We start from the raw sequence: 22,657 nt of genomic DNA, 5'->3' as shown, positions 1-22,657 counted from the left end.
CACACAGGTCCCCCAGTGCCAGTGCCCAGCTCCAGGGACAAGGACTGGTCTGCAGCCAGGTGCCGGACACCCGCTGCCCTCCTGCGCCACCCTGCACCTCCCGCCCCACGCACAGGATCCCACTCTCCCCGCAGCACCCACCCAGCAGGGAGCTGCACGGGGAAGGCTGCCCACCCCTGTGCCCTCTGTGCCCCAGCCCTGCTCCCCTCCAGCCCTGGGGTGAGCTGGCCCTGAGCCGCGGCCGTCCCTACCTGGCTCTCCACTAGCATGGCCATGTCCATGAACATGTCATGCAGCTCTCGGATGCTGTTCTCCAGTTTGATGATCTCACTGTGTCGCGTCTCGATCTCGTTCAGAGCCTGCTTGGTGATGTTGGAATCCATAATGATCTGTGGGGAGATGGCCAGCACGCAGCTCAGCGCAGCCCCTCACTGCTGGGATGGGGCACCAGGAGGGGTGAGGGGAGGGTTGGGAAGGAGAGCAACTCCTGGGGCAGACAGGAAGGTGCGGCCAGGCCCCAGCAGCACTTTGCATGTTCCCACGTCCCCATTGCAGGGCAGTGCTTGGGGCAGGGCCACCAGAAAACTCCTCCAGGGAGAGTGGCTGGCGTGGCTGCAGGCTGGCAGCAGGGCTGACCTGCGGTACTTACCCCAGAGGAGAAGATGGCCGGGTTGCCGCTCTCCAGCATGTCCTCCAGCTCCTCACTGGTGGTGGTCCTGCCAGCTGCAAGCAACACACAGGAATCAATGGCACTTCCTGCCCTGGCTGCAGCCCCTGCAGCCCTACACAGGGCTCTGTTGGCTCCAGCCATCCCCAAGGAGCAGAATTGAGTTCCCTGAGCACAGAGGGCAGTGATGGGATGGAGAGCAGCAACCCAAGAGGAGGACGGACTGCAGGGCTGCCCTGGCCTGGCAAGCCCATGAGGACAGCCAGCTCCACCTGCACACCAGCGATGCACCTCTGGCTGGAGCTCTCCGGGAGCCCAAACCCTATCACTGAGGGGAGAACAGGAATGCATCCCAGCCTGCCTGAAACCAACAGAAAGACTGCAAGGAAGGGCTGAGGTCTGGCACAGCACACCCCACCATACACTATCCACGGGGTCTCTTAGAAGGTATCAAAAGGGACAGCAACGTTCTCTGGTATAAGTCCAGGGCATCTCTGAACCTCTGAACAGGGCCGTACCCAGCTGCAAACCCCTCCCCTGCAGCACAACCAAGGAGATGGTGGCAATGTGGGACACAGCACTGCAGTGAGGGACGGGAGCGGGCTGCTGACCCAGGGGACTTCATGTGCACTGCTCTGCCAGTGCAGGGAACACACGCCTAGTGAGCGGCGGGCTCTGGAGTAAAGGCTGTTCATTAGCAGTTCATGCTCTCAGCTTTGATTCTCCATGGAACAAATGGGTTTATGCCTACAGCCGGGCCAGGAACATGTGGCCTCCTCCCCAGCGGCAACCCCCAAAGCAGGGGCTTCCTGTGGGCTTTCTTAGCCATGTGCTAAATGCGGATGGATGAGAAGGGCAGCAGGAAGATAAATGCTGCCCTGTGAACATCCTCTGTGATGTGGAGCTTTGGAGGTAGCATGAGGCAGCCATTCCTGGGATGAGCAAAAACCTGGACCTTCCTGAGAGTACACTCTGAGCAGAGAGAGCAGAGATGTAGGGCATCACAGCCCAGAAGGAACACAGGACAGATGGTCCATCCATGAGGTGAAAGTGCAAGGAAGCACTGAGGGTGAAGAGCAGCAGTGTGAGGCTTTACAGGGACTCAACAGCCCAACAACTTCCAGCAACACAACCAGGGAAACACACACCACCTTTAATTGCAAGTAAGACTACCTCAGACAAAACCTTCCACAACTCCAAATAGAACAGTCCAAAAAGGCTTTGGCAACTGGGAAATTGTTGGCAGTCAGAGATTTCTGAAGGCTCAAACAAATGAGGGCAAGTTATCCTTCCAAAAAGACCTCTGTGGAGATGAGAGCTCGTTCTGCAAGCACTTCTTTAACTTTGGTGGAAGACCACCCTGAGCCCGCTGGTGCTGAGTGTGGCCCACCCTGCTTCCCACACTGAGGGACCTCATTTCTCCGTCAAAACATCCGACTCTTGTCAGAGCTCCTCTCATGTTTGAGTCAACCATTCCTTCTAATGGCCCACAGTGACAAACCAGCTCCTGAGAGAAGCCCTGCCCTGCAGAAAGGCAGGCTGCCTGCTCTGAAGGGCAGTTGCCGGCTCCTTGCTCTCAGCTGAAGCTGACCCAGATCCAGAGAAGGAAAGCAATGGCTGGAATAGCACAATGTCACTGGCCCCTACATCAATCCTGTTCCACACTGAGCAGCCACCAGCAGTGACAAGGAGTGTGCCGGGTACAGTGCATCCCAACGGCCCTTTGCTCTGTCTCATGCAAGCCCTGGAGACAGCGCTGAGGACAAGCAGCAGGACCAGCTCCCAGAGATACTGTGTGTGCAGGCAGATAGGATGATGGGCTCCCTGGCTTTTGCTGTCTCCTCACTGCCCTTGTGTCCCTCTTCCACTCAGACAGCATAAACACTTGTTATCACTATACATCGCACAGAGGAACGATGCACACAGCCAAACCTCCTGGCTTTCCGCAGGAGCTGCCCATACCCACAAGCACCCACTTTCACAGGCAGGATGACTTTTCCACCCCCCCAGGTGATCCTGCGGGAACCCCTTCGGCCCTACCTTGTTGTTCAAGGTGGGTTTAAAGGGAAGAGGCACTGACTTTTTAGAAAAAAAAAAGAAAAAAAAAAATTGCCATTTAGCAAAGTCTGTGGAAAGACTGGTTACAAGAGTGGATGGTAATAGGACAAGGGGAATGGTTTTAAACTGAGACAGGGGAGGCTTAGGTTGGATATTAGGAGGAAGTTTTTCACTCTGACGGTGGTGACACACAGGAACAGGCTGCTCAAGGAGGCTGTGGATGCCCCATCCCTGCAGGCATTCAAAGCCAGGCTGGACGTGGCTCTGGTCTGGTGGTTGGCGACCTGCACACAGCAGGGGGTTGGGACCAGATGGTCATTGTGGTCCTTTTCAACCCAGCCTGTTCTGTGATTCTGTGATCTGCTCATCCTGACTCAGTGCTTATTTCCCTAGTTATGGTGGTGGCTCTTCTTTGGTGGGAGATGACCCATTTCTCTAAAGCTAACCAGGTGCCACTAATTCCCCAGAGCAAGCAATGGTCTTTGTGTTACATGGGGGGTCCCAGGGAGATCTCAGTGCCACAGCTACTGCAGCCTCAGAGGTGTCACTTGCGGCCCGCCTGCAGGGAGAGGACACCACTACTGCTCAGAGCCATCACATCAATAGGGTCAAGCATTGGGTCCTACATTTTGGTCACAACCCCAGGCAAACCTACAGGCCTGGGGAGGAGTGTCTGGAAAGCTGCCTGATGGAAAGGGACGTTGGTGTAATGATGGATAGTGGGCTGAATATGAGCCAGCAGTGTGCCCAGGTGGCCAAGAAGGCCAATGGCATCCTGGCTTGTATCAGCAATGGTGTGGTGAGCAGGACCAGGGAAGTCATCTTGCCGCTGTAGCCAGCACTGTTGAGGCCTCACCTCGAGTGCTGTGTTCAGCTTTGGGCACCTCAGTACAGAAAAGACATGGAGGTGCTGCAGCAGGCCCAAGGAAGGACAGCAAGGCTGGAGAAGGGCTTGGAGAATATGGCCTACGAGGAGCAACTGAGGGAACTGGGGCTGTTTGGTCTGAGGAAAAGGAGGCTGAGGGGAGACCTGACTGCTCTCTTCCAGTATCTGAAAGGTGCTTACAGCAGAGTGGGGTTGGTCTCTTCTCAGTGATGACAGGATGAGGGAAAATGGCCTCAAGTTGCACCAGGGTAAATTTAGGTTGGATGTCAGGAAACACTTCTTTACAGAAAGGGCTGTTAGCACTGGAATGGGCTCCCCAGGGAGGAGGTTGAGTCACCATCCCAGGATGTATTTAAAAACCGTCTGGATGTGGTGCTCAGGGACACGATTTAGCGGTGGGTTGTTAGAGTGAGAGTAATCTAGGGTGAAATTGCGGTTGGACTCGATGATCTTTAAGGTCATTTCCAACCTGAGCAATTCTGTGATCAAATGATTCTGTGGTCACGATGCTGGGACAGGGCTGCTTCGAGGGGGAACGCTGGGGCAGAGTGCCCGGGTCTCAAGAGCTTAGTTTTCTCCTGTTTCTTACGTCACACACCTGGAACAGAAGCCCCAACAAGGAGCGGCTCTCTGCCTTCCTTAACCTGAGCAGCTGAACAAGCACCAACTGTGGCATTACGCCGCAAACCCTCAGGGTGACGGCTGCCATCCCACTGCCCGCAGCCCCGGTGTGCTCCTGCCAGAGCCCAGCAGCGGTGCAGCGCACGGCCCGCGTTACTCACTGATCTCCAGCTGCCGCTGGATCCTGCCCTTGCAGCGCTCCCGGTAGTCGGTCTGCGTGGCGTTGTATTCAGACATCACCTCCACAAACTTGCGTGACAGCGTCGAGTGCTGCAGAGGAAAAAGCAACAGGAGGGTCACCGCCTCCGGCCGCCCACGCACCGCCTGCAGGCCGGGCTGCCCCGACCGCGACAGGGATGCAGGATTTGCAGCCTCAGCACAGCACCCCGTGACGACCTTGTGGCCGGCGCACAGCAGCACCGAGCTGGAAGCCCGGCACCGCCCGCTCACCTCCCCAGCTGCTCCTGCAGCACGTGGCTCTGACAGCACTGCGGGGATCTGTCAGAAGCAACAGGGAACTGCTGGGCAGGGAGCGGGGCCGGCGCCGCTGGCAGACAAAACATCACTGAACTGGTTTTGAACCAGGCTGTCCTCGCTGGGAGCAGGCAGTGAGCGGCAGCCCCAGGTGTGCAGCCCAAGCCCTCCTGCTCATGAGGCACGGGCAGGGGCACCTGGATGCGGCCACAGAAAGCAGCTGGACCAGGGCCTGCCTGGGATGGAGGTCACACCGTGCCCTGCTGCCTCCACACAGCACTGCCCCCCTTCAGGAACCTCAGTGACAGCAGAGCCTTCAAAAATCGTAATGGAATCACAGCACGTGACTGGGTTGGAAGGGACCTCAAAGACCCCCAGCCCTATCCGTGCTGTGGGCTGGGTGCCCCCAGCTCAGGCTGCCCAGGGCCCATCCGTGGCCTGAGGAACCTCAGGGATGGGACAGACACAGCTCTGGGCAGCAATGCAGCACCTCACCGCCCTCTGAGTGAAGAATTTCTTCCTTTTATCTCATCTCAACCTCCCCTCTTTTAGTAAATCTGTTACCCCTTGTCCTAACACGATGGCTGCAGTGAGCTCTCCTCTCTTCTCCAGGCAGAACACCCCCAGCTCCTCGGCCCGGCTCCACAGCAGAGGTGCCCCAGCCCTCTGAGCACCTCGTGCCCTCCTCTGGACCCGCTCCAACAGCCCCACGTCTTTCTCGTGCTGGGGGCCCCGGGCCTGGATGCAGGACTCCAGGTGGGGCCTCACGAGGGCAGAGCAGAGGGGGACAGTCCCCTCCCTGCCCGCTGCCACCCCTCTGCCGATGCAGCCCAGGCTGCTGGCGGCTCTCCGGGCTGCACGCTGCTGGCTCAGGTCAGCTTTCCCTGCTCCAGAACCCCAAGTCCTTTCTGCAGGGCTGCCCTCACTCCATTAATACCCCAGTCCACACTGATGTTCGGGATTGCCCTCATCCAGGTGCAGAACCTTGCACTGACCCCACCTCTCAATCCTGGTCCCTCTGAATGCCATCCCTTCCTTCTGTTCTATCAGCTGCATTGCTCAGCTCAGTGCTGTGCACAAACTGCTGGGAGTGCGCTCAATCTCTCTGCCCATATCTCCACTGAAAGTACTGAACAGTACTGGTCCTAATGAAGCCCCCTGAGGGATGTCACTTGTCCTGGACAACATTTTAGCCACAAAATAGTGTGTCCATCAAATCCCTGTGTGTCCAATTTGGAGACAAGGATGTTCTGTGGGACTGTAACAAAAGCAATGCACAAGTCAACACACATGACACTGGTTTCTCTTCCCTTCTCTACCAGTGCTGCCACTCTGCCATAGAAGATTATCAGGTTAGCAAGATGTGATGTGCCCTCTGTGAAGATCTGCTGGTAATCTCCCTGTCTTCTGTATATCTTAAAATAAGACAGGAGTCCATGCCAGGACGCTGTGTGATCCAGCTGCCAGCAAACATGAGCACAGCCAACAGCCCTGAGGCTGTCCTCGAAGAGTTAGGGTACAGCACCCCACGCAAGCTACCTCCAAACCCTCCCACCTCTTAAATTAGCCCTTTCTACAGAGTGCCAGAAGTTTCCAGAGGCAAGAATGGTGCACAACCCAGCAGCACACTCACAGGGCATCCGCAAGCAGGAGCTAGCTGATGGCCTGCAAAGCAGGGAGGAGGCCACCCTCAGCATTAGCCCTGCAGCCCGCCTGTGCAGCCAGAGCCCAGGAACAGGGAGCAACAGGAATCAAAACAGACATGGAAAAGAGGGAGAAAGGAGAGGAGGGAATGGAAAAGATGAGAAAATCCAGAATGGGTGAGAAAGCATCTAAGGAGAGAAAAAATTGAGAGTGACTGACGTGATGAAGAAACTCCTCCAAGTGCTTCCCCTGTGACTTTTGGGTCCACCAGCACAGCCCATCCTCACAGCAGTTCACCACCACAGAGAGATGCACCCCACGGCTGTGCCTGAGCCGGAGGGAACCTCAGAGCCCATATGTGGGGAGGACTGGGGCAACACGGCGTCTCCCCACACTGCAGCTCCCAGCAGGCCCAATGCACACAGCCCCTCGTGCTCCTGCCACGCGTCCACGTGTCCTGAGCCAACGCAGCCCCTGCCCCTGGGCACGGCACTGGAAACATCTTCAGCCACATTTGCCTTTGCTTCACAGCTATTCTCAGCAAGCAGCAGCTCGGTATTTATGGCAGAGCCTCAGGCTCAGGCAATCTTATTCCTCCTCTGCTGGCTAATCTCCCACGGAAGCCCAGGGCAGCTCCCACGTCGGCAGGCAGCCTCTGCTCCAGGTGCCACGGCACGGTCGGAGCGGCTGCCATCACCCCCAGCTCACGGCTCAGAACCCCACACAGCTGCCACGCACGGTCCGAGAGACTCTCATCCTGCCTTCTCAAAATGGTCTTCCTAAAATTCAGCTCATCCTGCCGAAAGCTATCAACATACGCTGCTCTGAAGCCAGATATTGCCTTGGGTGCTGAATGACTCCTTGCTGCTCAGCAGCATAGCGTACCCACTCTCTTTTACTTAAGAAGTTATTTAACTCGGTGTTTATTCCGTCAGATTGTTATTTTTTGTTCCCACGGGCGTCCCACATGTCTACAGAATGCATCTGATTTTCAAGGAACATGGAGTTTCATGAAAATGGGCTAGAAAAGGCATTTAGGCATTTTAAAAGACTTTTAGTCATTAAATAAAAGCCACCTGAATATTCAGAGTAAATAAAAGCACATCGCGATGGATCTTGCATTTGAAACAAATTCTTTAAACAGAAAATATTAACTGGAGTTCTGAAATGGAGCTGCTTCAGCTAAAGGGGGGGGTGAGGGTGGGTGTGAGGGAAAACCTCTCAGAAGGAAGGGTGCAGCACTGGCACAGGCTGCCTGGGGGGTGGTGGCCGTCCCTGCAGGTGTGTAAGGAAAGGGCAGCTGTGGCACTGAGGGACGTGGTCAGGGGGCAACGCTGGTGGCAGGGGGGCGCTGGATGATGCCAGAGGTTTTTCCCAGCCTCTACGATTCTGTGCTTGTCCTTGAGTGCTTCCATCACTAAGAGACACTTCTGAAGTGCTCGTCCTGAGGGGCTCCTGTGGGACAGCCCAGCCCTCCCTCAGGATTCCCCTGTGCTACAGGGCTGCACAGCTCCCACCTGCTGGGCGAGTATTTCCTCCAGCTACACAAACCAAGCGCAGAAGCAATTAAAGCAAAAGCTATTCTGAATAACAAGCACTGACATTTGGAAGAACATAAATGCCAGTGTTCGCTCCGTTATGAACTCAAAATTACTTTCATACTTAAAAGTCCATAATCTTAATGCCTGGCCACTCCTGATTTACAGCCTGCTAACGCATAATCAGCTCGTTTCACTCAGGTTTGCTCACAGCACAAAGCAGCGAAGCCCTCACTGCAGAAATACCTACAGAAGGACTGCACTTCATGTACCAGACATCTAAATCAGATCTCCAGTTCAACCTGTCCTGACTCCCACGCACAAATGCGCCTTTCAGAAGAAGGATGGCTTCCTTGGGCTTCATTCTAGACAGATCAGAGCATGCTGCTGAACGTATGGCAGGAAAAGAGTTTAGAAGTGACAATTTTGACACCTTTGGAGGTTTAGCCATTACAAAATTTTCCTCACAGACCGGTGATTTAAAATTAGTTTCAGTCTGGTTCCCAACCATTTCTTTGGCTCCAGACGGCACAGCCAAGTGAAGGTGAGCCTGGCCACACAGACAGTGATGTGAACTCTGGCAGCACTCAATACAGCTGGTGATAAGCAAACGCATAGGACCAGACAGGATGCATCTGAGCGTGGAGCTGAAACCAATTCACTGCAAATTGCCTCTATGGAATCTTCTGCAGACAGAGGTGATCGCAAGTTACCCAGAGGACTGACAAAAGGCAAACGTGACACCAATCTTTCAGGAGGAGGACGTGGGAACCCACGCCTGCTCAGCATCCTTGAGTCACTGCCAAAGTCACTGGATACAGAACCATCATAGAATCATCACAGAACAGTTAGAGTTGGAAGGACCCCTAAAGGCCATCAGGTCCCACTCCCTGCAGTGCACAGGGACACCCACAGCTCCATCAGTGCTCAGAGCCTCCGCAGCCTGACCTTGGCTGTCTGCAGGGATGGGGCATCACTGCCCCTCTGGGCAACCTGTGCAGTGCCTCACTGCCCCTAGTGTAAACAAAATTGGAAATGGCCAGCTTGAATATTCCAGAGGTGAATCATGCTGTACCAGTCTGATTGTCTTCTCCAATGGTATGAGCGGCTGTGCAGACGAGGGAAGGTCAGGGAACAGCGTGCACACCCTGAGCTTCAGGCTTTTGATGAGATGCAGGCTGGATAACGCAGAGGGAAAAAACGCTAGGCAAAAAGGGCTGTGAACAGCGATACTAAGTCCAAACAGATTTTGAGGTGACCAAGATGGTCTGGGCTGGAGCAGGGGATGAATGAGGACAGGCTGAGAGAGGCAAGTATGATCACCTGGAGGGACACAGCTGAAGGGATCTTACTGCTGACTACAGCAACCTAATGGGAGGTGAGAAGCCAGAGCCAGATTCATTCTGGAGGTGCAGAGCAGTGGGACAACAGGTGGTGGACCAAGCTGGGATACTGGCAATTGGAAATTTCCCATAGGAAATCCAACAGGGATTAGGGGCAGCGGGGAGTGGAGGGGTGGAAATCATTACAAAGATGATCAAGCACTGGACCAGGGCCCAGAGGAGCCACGAACCTGGTGTCCATAATGTGTCCATACTCACAGACAGTGAGAATGCAGACCAACAAGGCCATGAGCAGCCTGGCATGGCACTGCTCTGGGGCAGAGGCTGTGGTCCCCTCCCACTGAACACACTGTGATCCCTCTGTCAGGACCTCATCCATGTGTCAGACTTCCAGTTGGGCTTTTGGTTTGTTGCTGGATGGCCAAGCCCAAGCACCAGGACTCAGAAGAGCAAGAAGAGGTAAGAGGTGGCCCAAATTTCCTCTGTCCCTACTAAGGAATGAAGAGAGATGGCAGCTCAGAGGTCCTAGCTCTGCTGCTGTTCCTTTGCCTGAAAATGACCTCTGGGGCTGGTCCCTAGGACTCTGCAGCCTCAGCAGAGCTGTGCCACGACTCCTACAAGCAGGAGAGAAGAGAGGACACACAGAGGGGCTTGCTGCCATCCTGCTTTGCTGCACACTCTGCACTGTGCTTTGCTTCAGCTTTGCTGTGTCCTGCTAAAAGCATGGCCCAGCACTTGGCGTTCCTGCTTGCTCCTGAGACACATCTGAAGCATTTCTCTTGCATTAATTCTGCACAGCATTGCTTGCCCACCGCCTCGGGCTCAGCCTCCCTCCACCTGTGTGGGGTTTGGATCATGCAGAACGCCGTGCTGGCAGCAGCCTCTGCAGAGATTTACTAATGTCACTGGGGTATTGATTAGGGTCTGACTGCAGCACAGGGGAGCAGACTGTGCAAAAGACTTCCCGTGCTGAAAAGGAAGAAAAACAGTCAAATTCCTCTGGCTTCCCCGCAAAGTGTTTTGAGAAAATAAGATTCCTGGTGAGCTATAGCTGTGGGAAAAGCCCCCATGAGAGTGAAGTTGCCTGCATCCCCCCACTCACGGGCACTGAAGAACAATGCTGGCAGCTGCTATTTGCATTATCAGTTTAATGGCATGCTAAAACAAGACCTTTGCTGCAGAACAAGGCCTCATTTGTCTGCTCTGAGATGCCTTGTTTTTGTTCACATCTGCCAGTGCGTTCACTGAGGACAAAGCACCAGAGCCTGCCCTGAAGAAAAGGAGAAGCAAAGGCCAAAGAAGCACTGCCAGAGCAATGGCCCCATTCTGCAAGGTGTGTTCTCGTTGAAGGCCCACTGGTAGATTGGCCAACCCACAACAGAGACGGTGCAGCATCACTAAGCTGTGAGGCAGTAAATCACAGAACCACAGAATCATTGATGGAGTGACGGCATTGGTGGACGAAGGGAAGGTGACCGATGTCATTTACCTGGACCTGAGCAAGGCCTTTGACATGGTCCCCCACCACATCCTCATCTCCAAATTGGAGGGAAGTGGATTTGATGGGTGGACGACCCGATGGATGAGCAATTGGTTGAAAGGCCGCAGACAGAGGGTGGTGGTCAATGGCTCTATGTCCAGGTGGAGGCCGGTAACAAGTGGTGTCCCCCAAGGGTCTGTCTTGGGACCGGTGCTCTTTAACATCTTTATTAATGACATCGATGAGGGAATTGAGTGCACCCTCAGCAAGTTTGCTGACGACACCAAGCTGAGTGGTGCGGTTGATATGGTGGAAGGAAGGGATGCCATTCAGAGGGACCTCGACAGGCTGGAGGGCTGGGCTCGGGTGAACCTAATGAGGTTCAACACGGCAAAGTGCAAGGTTTTGCATTTGGGCCGGAGGAACCCCAGGCACCCGTACAGGCTGGGAGGAGCGGTCCTTGAGAGCAGCTCGGCAGAGAAGGACCTGGGGGTCCTGATGGACGAGAGACTGAACATGAGCCAGCAGTGCGCTCTGGCAGCTCGAAAGGCAAATGGGATCCTGGGCTCCATCAGGAGAGGGGTGGCCAGCAGGGACAGGGAGGTGTGATTGTCCCTCTCTACTCGGCTCTTGTGAGGCCCCATCTGGAGTCCTGTGTCCAGGTGTGGAGCCCTCAGTGCAAGAGAGACATTGAGATTTTGGAAAGGGTCCAGAGGAGGGCGACTAAGATGATCAGGGGGCTGGAGCACCTCCCCTATGAGGACAGGCTGAGGGAGTTGGGCTTGTTCAGCCTGGAGAAGAGAAGGCTGCGGGGTGACCTCATTGCAGCCTATCAATACCTGAAGGGAACCTACACCCAGGAGGGGAGTAAACTCTTCAAAAGGGCTGACAACAGCAGGACTAGGGGAAATGGTTTTAAGTTGAAGGAGGGAAGATTTAGGTTGGATGTTAGGGGGAATTTCTTTACTAGGAGAGTGGTTAGGCCCTGGAACGGGCTGCCCAGGGAGGTTGTGGATGCCCCGTCCTTGGACGTGTTTAAGGCCAGGTTGGACGGGGTCCTGGGCAACCTGATCTGAATGTGTATGTTTGGTGGCCCTGCTAGGCAGGGGGGTTGGAACTACATGATCCTTGGGGTCCCTTCCAACCCGGGTGATTCTGTGATTCTGTGATTCTGTGAATCATTAAGGTTTTCAGCCTGGAGAAAAGAAGGCTGCGGGGTGACCTCATTGCAGCCTGCAGTACCTAAAGGGAGCCTGCAAACAGGAGGGGAGTCAACTCTTTGAAAGGGGAGATAACAGGACAAGGGGAAATGGTTTGAAGTTGAGGGAAGGGGAAATTTAGATTTCAGGGGGAAGTGCTTTACAGAGAGAGTGGTGAGCTGCCCAGAGAGGCTGTGGATGCCCTGTCCATCCCTGGAGGTGTCCAAGGTCAGGCTGGATGGGGCCCTGGGTAGCCTGGGCTGGTATGAAATGTGGAGGTTGGTGGCCCTGTGTGTGGCAGGGGGTTGGAGCTTCGTGATCCTTGAGGTCCCTTCCGACCCAGGCCATTCTGTGATTCTGTGATCATCTAGTTCCCACCATGCCCACTGAACACGTCCCTCAGTGCCACATCTCCATGGCTCTGGAACACCTCCACACTTCCTGAGCTTCATTATAAGGACGTTGTGGGAGACAGTGCAAAAAGCAGCACTGAAGTTGAGGTACATGACACTTCTTGACACTATTTCTTTCTGAGGTGGTGGGAGGGGATGTACTCAGAATTATATGATATTTCAGCCCAAGAAGGGACTTCACTAGGTCATGCAGCCCAACATCAAGCTCAAAGCAGGATCAGTGACTCCCGGTTACCAGTGTGTGTTGCTGGACCCACAGAACCCCATGTCCCTCAGCCCCCATCTCTCATAAAGCCAACACGCTCCATCTCCCTTGACAAGACCAGCAATGAGAACAGCACACATCTGTCAAAACTGAGCAGCCATGGGCCATGCCTGGAGGAAAAGGTACAGCCTTAACACCTGAGTCTCATTAACAAAACCCAATTTAGCTTGTTAATGTCACATAACACACTCATTTCTTACGGAACAACTTTGCCCCATTCCCCCAAAAAGCCATGAGAACACTGGCCAGGGCAGAGACTCACCTGAGTTTTCCTTATCCTCAGGTCAGCAGATGACCTGTTCAGTCCTTCCTCTTGTTCGATACTCTGCTCAATACCTGGTCAGGGTAGAAAAACACGGATTATTTCAGGCTGGTCAGAGAAGAAAAAGAGATTGTTTGCCAAAGAGACTTTAGAAATGGATGCAATGCTTGGCTCTGATCTCGGAGCTTTCCCGTATCCAAACAAAAAGGAGCACAGGCTGGCTGCCTGCCCACCGAGGAGGGAACCCAGAGCTGAAACACCCTGCAAAACATCAAAGCTTGAGACTTCTCCTGGGACCCTAGGAATGGCAGCTGCACAGGGCTGGCCCGGCAGCACCGCACTGGGTTGTCCTTTTCATTTTGCTAAAAACCGTGGAAGAAAGCTCCTGCCAGCATTTCCCTGCCATTTCATCAGCAGTCGGCCTTCTTCAGCATTTGTCATCAGTCGTTCCCTGTTCCCAAGGAACGGTATTGGCAAACACTGTACATTTACAATAATTAATAAAGTCACATTTTCCCAAGAAGCCAGTAATCAGAATTAGCCACTGCATGAGCAATCTCTCTCCTAAAGGAGTCGATCCGCTGATGAGCAGATGGTGCTTCTGATCATTCCTGACCGTTCCCTTTCAATGATCACACCGGCCACAAGGTGGAGTGGGACAAGGCACAAGGACCGACAGGGAGACACTGCACTGATGTGTCTTTTGTGGAAGGGGAACCACAGCCTGCCCTGCCATTCTTTGGGCTCCTTTAAAAACAAACAAACAAACCCACAAAACGCAACAGGTCCGGGAAAGGACTTTTTTTTTGCACAGAAGCCTGAAAACCTGTGATTTGTATAGTTGGTTACCCGTTCACAAGAGGAAGAATCCACGCTTAGCTGTTCTTCCAGTGCTGGCTGTGAGGTCGGGCGTCACCACTGCATGTGGTGCCTGGAAGCTGTCCTGGACAGAATGACCATGAAATGTTGGAGCTCTCTGCACTTGGTGAAGTCAGGAGGGTCAGCAAAGCTGACCTGCTTCGAATGTTGGCTGGGAGAATCCCATGGGAGTCAGCCATGAAGGGCAGAGGGGCCCAGCAAAGCCAGACATTGTTCAAGGAGGAAATCCTAACGGCACAGGTGCCTGTGTGCCTTCAGATGGGCCAGCGGGGAAGAAGACTGGCCTGGAACAGGGAACAATTGTTGAGACTCCAGGAGAAAAAGAGAGTTTATGACCTTTGGAAGAAGGGTCAGGCAACCTGGGAAGAGTGCAAGGATGTGCACAGGGTATGCAGAGGGAAAAGCAGAAAGGCAGAAGTGCAGCAAGAACTTCATCTGGTCAGTGTTGTTATAGATAATAAAAAATGTTTCAACGAATATAACAGCAAGAGGAGGACGAGGAGAATGTCTATCCTTAACTGGATGCAGCAGGGAGCATTATCAGGATGAGGAAAAGTCTGAGATTCTCAAACCCCTCTCTACTTCTGTCTTTAACAGACTGCTTATCCTCAGGGTACTGAGACCTTGAGCTGGAACACAGGGGTGGGAGCAAAGTAAATGCCCACGATTCAGGAGGAAAGAGCGAGCAAGCTGCTGCTCTAACCTGGGCTGCAGCACATCTGTGGGGCCGAATGGGACCCACCTGAGGGTGCTGAGAGAAATGGAGGTGGAAAAAATCACTTGGATAGCAGGAGAAAACTGAGAGCACATCCGATATTCCAGGTGAGACTGTGCTCTGCCCGGTCACTGCCCAGCACAGCAGGTGCCCAAGGCCAGGGGGTTCAGGGCTGCCTCTGCTGGGCTGTCCCTGGAGGCATTCAAGACCAGGTGGGATGGGGCTCTGGGCAGCCCGGTCCAGTGTTAAATGTGGAGATTGGTGGCCCTGCCTGTGGTGGAGGGGTTGGAGCTTCGTGATCCTTGAGATCTCTTCCAACCTGGGCCATTCTGTGATGGGCTCACACCAGAACTGGGGAAAGTGACTGCCACAGCACAACAGGGATCAGAGAGAAGTGCTGGCCTCAGGGACATCACCAGACCCCCCCTAGCGCCTTGCAGCAGCAGCACCGGTGTGTACTCACTCTTTAGCTTGGAGCGCACTTTGTTCGCTGTCTTTTTGATGTCTGACATGAGCTCTTCCAGCTCCTCCTTTGTTTCTGCAGAGAAAGAAAGAGCAAACATGGGTGTGCTGTGGACACTGCTCAGATCTGCTCACCCGTCCACAGTGTGTGGGGCAGGAGCAGGCAGCACTGCCCCTTCCTGCTGAAAGACAAACACACAGCTGGCAGCGCTGCTTCCCACAGCGGAGAGAAAACGACTGCTGTACATCAAAGCCCTGCTGCACATCAAGTGCCGCAGTGTTGGCTGACTTCCCTACAGCCCTGCCTGGCTGGGCAGCCTTCTTCAGGACACATCTCCCCGGCGGACAGCCTGCTGCTCCTCAGCTTGCTCCCCCCCTGCTGAGCACTAGGACTCAGCCCAGCTGTGCCCTGGCTCCTCTTGCCACGTGGCCACAGCACCTCTGTCACCATCCAATTAGCAGCCACTTTGTGCACACTCACTGCTTTTGGCAAAAAACATAGAGGCTGCAGCAGCACAAGGCGAGAGAACACCCCCAGTCCCATGTCCCATATCTCAGAAATGGCTCTGGGGAGCACAGTAGCAGGGCTGTGTAACGCAGCCCTCACACTGCAGCGTGCAGGGGCACAGGAGGTGCAAACAAAAACAGGCAAGCAAGTTCCTTCCTCCTTGTATTCCTTCACATCCCTATGTGCTCACATGCAGACCCAGAGCACAGTACCAGCAGCTGCAGGCTCCTGCTGGGAGCTGAGCCCTGCTGAGGGCCCGGAGCCCCGCAGTGAGTCCCCACTGTCACCAACGTCTTCTCCCAAGGATTGCAAAAGCTTTCTAGCAGTGATCCTCCTGGGCTGCCTGGGGTATTGACTTGGCTACAAAGTGAAGGAAACCAAAGTGTACGACACACTTCAGAGCAGTAAATCAGCTGTGAGCCCTGACTCACAGACAAGGTTTGGCACACGGCTATCTATCCTCTTTCCCACGTGCAAGCAGCAAAGTTAGGCAGTAAGGCTCCAAGCTCACCACTAACAACAGTGCCATCATTAGAACATCTCTAGATACCTTGCAGGACTTCCCCCTGCACTGCAGCACCTCCACACCACCACCAGTGGTTGGCAAACCCGATCAGAGCGGCGCCCCTCCATCTGCATTCCCAGGAACCAAGGTGCCGATGGCAGAGGCCAGGCCTGCCGCCCATCAGAGCATCAGCACGGCACGGGGAGCTCAGACAGCTCAATGGCAGCCAGCTCTGGCTTCTATGCCCAGCTGCACAACACAGCAATCCACATCCCAGTACAGCACAAACCACCCGCCATTCCAATGCGACTTCTCAGCAATGCTGCCATCCTAACACTCCTTCTTGATTTTGATGAGATCAGGACTTACTTCACTGAATAGAACTCTGTTGAATAGTCTCTAGGCACATTGAGTCATTTCGATGGCTGTTGTAGCTGCGATGCTGTATGCTTCCAGCTGGCAGTCACAGGCAGAATTAGAAAACCATGATGATGTGCTGGGGGAAGGTCACATCCTACTGACACTTGTACACACTTCAACTCAGTGCTAGGAGCTTCGGAGGGGCTGGGAAGACGAGGAAAGGAGCATCTGCGAGTACCTTCAGCCAGGCTGCCATGAACATGAGGAGAGCTGGGAGCTGTGTCTGTTCACATGGAAGCAGGAAAGCAAAGAGGACTCCATGGCCACATCCGGCTGCACAGTGGGAATGGGGAGAGAGCAGGAGGGAGATGCTGCTGGGAGGTGCGGAGGGGCATCAGTGGGACGTGGGTCATCCCAACTGCAGGTGGGAAAAACTGCCATTGCGAAGATGATGATAGATGCTGAAAGGATAGGGAACAGATGCCCAACCTTTTGGCTTCCTGGGCTGCAAATAGTGAAGAGGAACCCGTATATGCAGGATGCTCCAAAAGTAATGCCTCCTATTTATTTCCATGGAAACTACAACTGATAAAATGAGCGCAATAACACTATTTGATAGAGAAAATTCTCAGCTACAAAACACTATTTTTCAACAGTCACCATCATTAGCTATGTATTTTCACCAGCAAGGAGCAAGAGCCTGCAAGCTGTGCTGGCACAAAGCTGCACCAGTGGAGCTGACCCACTGCTGATATGCACCACCCATCCTTCACTGTGCTCACATGTGCTGGTTGGTCTCCATCAGCATGCAACGAGCATCAATGAATGTCACTGGAGACATTCATTCTGCACGGAGAAGTTCAATGACACACTTTGCTCCATCCACCCTTCTGTGTCAGACACCGTTCTGTCAGACTGCCCGTCTGCTGCCAGCTGTCACACAGCAGCAGCACAAAATGGGGCACTGGTGAGAAGGTTCAACCCCTACTGCTGTGCCGCCAACATCTGACATTGTGGGCTGACACCATAAAATGGGAGGCATTACTTTCGAAGCAGCCTTCATAAAAGATATAGTTAATGTATACAAGTAACAAGACTTATTTTAACTTTAATGTTTCTCAAAACATTAAAAAACAGTAGGGCAACAAGACCCATAAAACCAGGGTCTGACAGCAAGCCAGGCACTGATCTGCAGAGGGCATCCGCCTCCTGCCACCCAGCCCAGGCTGGCAATGGGAGCTCCAGCAATGCATGGCTCCCTGGCAGCGGGGAAATATATTCCCTCCTATTCCGCTTCCTTGCTGATTCCTGAGCTCCTGGAAGTACCCCCTATTTGACAGGGGAGGGGATGAAACAGCCCACTGAACACTCCCATGTGGGCTGCTGCTACAGCCTGGCCTGGGCGCTGACACTCAACATCAGCAGGCAGCAGACTTCCCATCCCACTGTGACAGGCAACTGCCATCATGTCATCACTGCCACGATTCGATGTCAGTGCAAAACGTCCCAACGCCTCTACATGGGAGCAGAAGAGAGATGATGTGCGCAGGAAAGCTCTTACAGATCCCCTGGGGCTGAAGGTATCACCCTGACCACCGCCCGTCCTGTCCTGCAGTGAGAGCTCTGGATGAAGTGCAGCTGGTGCTGGGCAGAGCCTGCAGCCTGAACGCCGTCCATCAGCTCCGCCAGCAGCTGTTGCCTGCCTGCTGGTTACATCCCAGCAGCACCCAACAATGGGGCTGAACTTTGCATGCAAGAAGCAATTTGATTTTATGACCAACCTGTGCAAAAGGTGGAGGAGACAGACAGACAGCCCGGTGCCTTGGTGCCTTTCCTCCTTCTGGGAGGAAGTGGCGGGATTTGATTTTCTTTCCAATTACTCAAAGGCAAAAGCAATAATTACACATCCCGAGTTACAGTGCAAACCAGAGAGCTTAGTTCTGCTTTCCTAGCAGTGAGACCCTCCTAAAGCACAGCTTAAAGCAGCCAAGCTGTGGGCAGCTGGCATCCACTCATCCCAGCCCACACAGGAGCCGCCTCCTCGCGGGGCACCCAACGAAAACTGCAAGATTTGGGACAACCAACAGCTCTGACTGGCTGCTCCCATGGGCTGCGAACATGACATCCCACGAGACCAAGTCCCCCCAGTGGGAGGCTGCGAGCTCCTCCCTGCCTGCAGGGCACTCAGCACCGTGTGGAGCTGATCAGACCCACTTACCAACGCCTTGCGGAACTGCACGAATTGTATTATCCTCCCTTAATTCTCTATTGATCAAATTCCACTTCAAGGAGTCCATTATTCTGCCCAGAAGCAATGTCAAGTTAATCAGTCAATAAGAACTCAGCTCCTTCCCCTTCTTTTTCCAAAAGTGGATGCTGTGCCACCTTCTGAGCTCCCAAAGCCTCTCAGGTATTTGGAATCTTAGTGGAAATCAACACTAAGGGCAGACAAACCGCCTTACTCAGCTCTTTGCAAGCTTCCCTATTGATGCCTCCAGGTAGACTGGATCCAGTGTGGTCTATTTTGGGGGTCTGCTGCTTAAGAACCATCTGAACTCTTCTTGCAATGCAAGAATTCAATCATCATAAAGTAAATCACTTTTCCCAAGCACTCAAAAAAGGCATTTCCTTTACATTTCCATCCCTTCTGCATTGTTCTACCATTGTCATTGATTAATGTGCTGGAACCGCTGATTGTTATCTGCTCCCGCTGCAGGGCACTTCAGGCAGGCCGGCCATCCTTCAGGCTGCTTCACTGCTCTGTGCCCCTGCAGCACCAGGAGAATGCGTTCTCCTCCTCCTCAGCCAGGCAGGGATAAGCAGAGACAGCGGTAAGAAAATCTCCCCAAGTAGGAGTTATTGAAAAGCAGTAAGAAAAGAATGTGCGGAGGACCTGCAGCGTGCTTCAAATTTACTCCCTGTGTGCGTGATGTAAATCATCGAGTCGTGACCACCTGCACTGAACCCACGGCGTTTCATCCTGCTGGTGGCTCCCCATGAGAAAGAGCAAATGCCACCTATCACTGGAAAAACCTTCTCCTGGTGCTGGTGGGAAAAAACTACTTGAGCAAGTTTGAGCACCCGGAGCTTCAGCTGCAGGAGAGCTCTTCAAGAGCCTGTGACTCTCTTATAGAAGCAGATATGAAATGCAGTACCAAAAGGCACCTGCTGCAGAGCTCAAACATCTCTTCTGACCAATCCAGCCATTATTCTCAGAAAAAAAGTGGCCTGGTTTGTATTTCTGAACACTCGCCCACAGCCCTGGCACAGACAAGGGGTCATGGCCACTCAGCAGGGCTGCAGATCCTCTGCCACTGCTCCCCCCATTCTGAACAGCAGCTGCACAGACACACGGTGCCCATCTGACTGCTGCCACTTGCACAAGACCTGCTGGTGCCATACCTGGCCAGACCCAGCAGCCGCTGCGACCTGCTGCTCTGCTGGGTCTCACAGCACACAGCTTTGAGCACGCTACGGCCAGACAACTCCAGGGAGCTGTGCCCCATCCCCCTCCCACGGGCACGAGGCTGGGGACATGACATGGCTCTGTCAGCACTGGACACATGGGAACACGGGCTGCACTGCGCAGTGGTATGCTTCAGTAGGCAGCAGCACACGAGCAACAATCATAACGCATTTAATCAGCGGAGAGAAACAGGCACTACTTGTCAGGATACTCCAGGAGCAGCCCCGGACACTGAGCATCACTAAATGGCAGTAAGAAAGCAATGGGAAATGGCAGAATGGGGAAAAGGCTGCACCTCACAGGGCTCGGCACTGACTGCAGCACCTTTCCGCTGGGATGTGCCGTGAGGACAGCGCTGGGCTGCAGGACCCCCACACTGCCTGCCGTGCCTGGGACACACCGCAGTACAGCCAGCTCTCCCCAGCTCCAGGCGCTGGATTCCTTCCTCATTTGGAGTCACCCACGCCACAGAAGCTGAGCACTGAGCGAGGAGGGGCGGCAGCAGCACAGTGAGGTTACATCCATCCCTGCTCTTCTCTCTGTTCTTCCCACCCCGCAGCTCCCAGCATGAAGGCTGCACGGTGACCACCACCTCCCCCTGGTCCCTCTGCTGCCCAGCAGCTCAGCACTGCCGGCCCTCCCTCCTCCCCAGCACAGAGACGTGCTGCCCGGCACGCTCGCCCCACTCCTCCCCATGCTGTGTCACTGCCAGCGTCACCGCCGTGTCACCAGCCCCTGCCTCCCTGGTGCTCAGTAATTCGTCAGACCACAGCCCTGCTCTGTGCTTCCCGGCTCTGGCACAATGTCACCACTGCCACCTCTGAGAGCCTCCAAGAGGGGACATGGCCAGCAGTCATCCTCGGGGGGGCAGAGGGTTTTCACCTCCAGTGGAGCTGAAGTAATGTTAATGGAACACATGCTTGCCCCCAGCAAAGCGAGGGCCGCAGCCCTGTTGCCCAAGGAGCACCAGGGAGAGGAGAATGGGGAACCCCAAAAGCGAAAGGGCCACAAAGACGACAAACCTGTGCAGCAACGCAGCAGCTCCACAGTAAACCCACAGCTCCAAACCTGACCCCTCCTTGCTCAGAGAAGGGAGCGGTAACTGCCTGAAATAAGAGTCCGTTCTGGGAACGGTGGTAGGAAGGGAAAAAACCCCAATTGTCTGAGGACACATTTGGTCTGTGCAGAAGTGAGGGGCAAACTGGATGGATGCAGGTCCAGCTACCAGCGCTCATCTGACCTCCCCAGCTTCTGCATAGTTAATGTTTTCGTTAACTCAGCTTGTGCCTCCTCCCCAGCACGGCTCATCTGCTCCTTCACACCCACAGACACCGCCAGCAGCACTGAGTGCTGTGCTGGGCTCCTCCTGGAGCTGCAGTCTGTCTCCCTTAATTACGGCTTCCCCAGCCTCTCCTTCTCCCCACACTGCAGCTCTCCCTCTGCTGCCGCTCCACGCTCTGCGTTTCTCTTTGCCAAGATTTGCCTTCCCCGCTCACAGCGCTGCTCATTCCTCGCTAATGGCTGCACACAGCAGCAGGCTCTGCCCCGCCAGCCTTCCCACCCCAGCACCAGCATCTCGCCTGGCCAAACAATGCTACCTCTCTCATCGTTTGTGTGCAAGCATAAAAATCCCTTAAAAATCGAACCACCAAGCAAGAGCAAAGACACCTGCATGTGGCAAGGTAGCTCAGCTACGGGTCCTTCTTCCCAAACCAGGTTTGAATAAAAACATTTGCAACAAAGGTGAGGCAACGAGGAGAGCGCTGCTAATTACCCTGCAGCAACAGGAACACAGCCCCAGCAGGGGGATCAGATCAGGAAGGAATGATGGACGGGTCCCACTCCTGGCTCTGACCTCCCACTGCCTTCTGAGGTGGAGCAGAGCTCCCCGCCAACCTCAGCCGCCCCGAGGTGACCCAGAAATGCCACAACTCTATTACTGGAGATGTTCAAACACGACCCCGGGCGGCTCACTGTGAGCAGGAGGTTGGGCCGCTGACCTCCACACGTCCTTGCCAACCTCAGTCTCACTGCTCCTCACCTCCCCACGCTGCCGGCGCACCCCAGCACCAGGAACTTAGCAGGGCTGCGCAGCACTGCACTCAGCCAGGCTGCAGCAGCGAGAGCAGGAGCGGCACTGCCGGCCCCACAGCACCACGCACAGCCAGCCTGGCACGGGTGAACCTGAGCAACGTCTGGCAAAAGGTTTCCCAGCACAACGCTGTTTGGAGCAGCAACCGCTGCTGTTGGTTCTGCCTTTCCACAGTGATTACAGACACAAGTGCCAGCAATAGAGCAGCTCCCTTTCTGGCACACGCAGTATCTGGGACAAACAGACTTCCTCTTATCATTAATTACTGCACATCCTACTAGACATAATAAGGAGCATGCGAAGTTTTAATAACTAATTAAATACGGCTGCCCAACCTTCTGGCTTGCCTGAGCCACAACGAGTGAAGTGGAACACCATTTAGGTTGCTCCAAAAGTAATGCCTCCTATTTATTTCCATGGAAATTACAACCAATGCAACGAGCACTGTAACTCTGCTTGATAGAGCAAATTCCCAGCTACAAACAGTATTTTTCAGCACAGTCACCACAGTTAGCTGTGCATTTTCACCATGGATGAACAGGAGCCTGCATGCTATGCCCATCAAAACCTGCACCAGCGGAGCAGATCCGCTGCTGGTGTCCCATTGCAGCACACACCACACACCCCTCTCTGTGCTCACACCCACCGGTTGGTTTCCATCAGCATTCAACAAGCAGCAATGAATATCAGTGAATCCACTGCTCCCACACCAACAGGAGCATCTGAGCCGCACTGAGCTCACTTGGGCTGAATGTAGCTTCATGCAGCAAGAGAAGATGGAGTGGCATTTGCCACCTGGGCTCACTGTAGTCACATGGTG

At 54.2% G+C, this 22,657-nt stretch overlaps 1 protein-coding gene across 2 annotated transcripts in view; it reads right to left on the bottom strand.

Annotated features, from left to right (window-relative positions):
* The window catches only part of STX1A (syntaxin 1A), a 48,487-nt gene that overhangs the window by 5,152 nt on the left and 20,678 nt on the right, over nucleotides 1-22,657 (bottom strand). For both annotated transcript variants that reach the window (XM_048966651.1, XM_048966650.1), the window contains exons 4-8: nucleotides 14,908-14,982; nucleotides 12,851-12,924; nucleotides 4,394-4,502; nucleotides 650-723; nucleotides 252-389 (exon numbers count right to left, since the gene is read on the bottom strand). In XM_048966651.1, the coding sequence (XP_048822608.1) occupies nucleotides 252-389; nucleotides 650-723; nucleotides 4,394-4,502; nucleotides 12,851-12,924; nucleotides 14,908-14,982 (470 nt within the window). The remainder of the gene's footprint in view (nucleotides 1-251; nucleotides 390-649; nucleotides 724-4,393; nucleotides 4,503-12,850; nucleotides 12,925-14,907; nucleotides 14,983-22,657) is intronic.

This window comes from Lagopus muta, chromosome 20 (genome assembly GCF_023343835.1).
Source record: "Lagopus muta isolate bLagMut1 chromosome 20, bLagMut1 primary, whole genome shotgun sequence".
NCBI classification, from domain to species: domain Eukaryota; kingdom Metazoa; phylum Chordata; class Aves; order Galliformes; family Phasianidae; genus Lagopus; species Lagopus muta.
The sequence above is the reverse complement of the archived record's forward strand: the minus strand, read 5'-3'. Positions and strand labels throughout refer to the sequence as shown.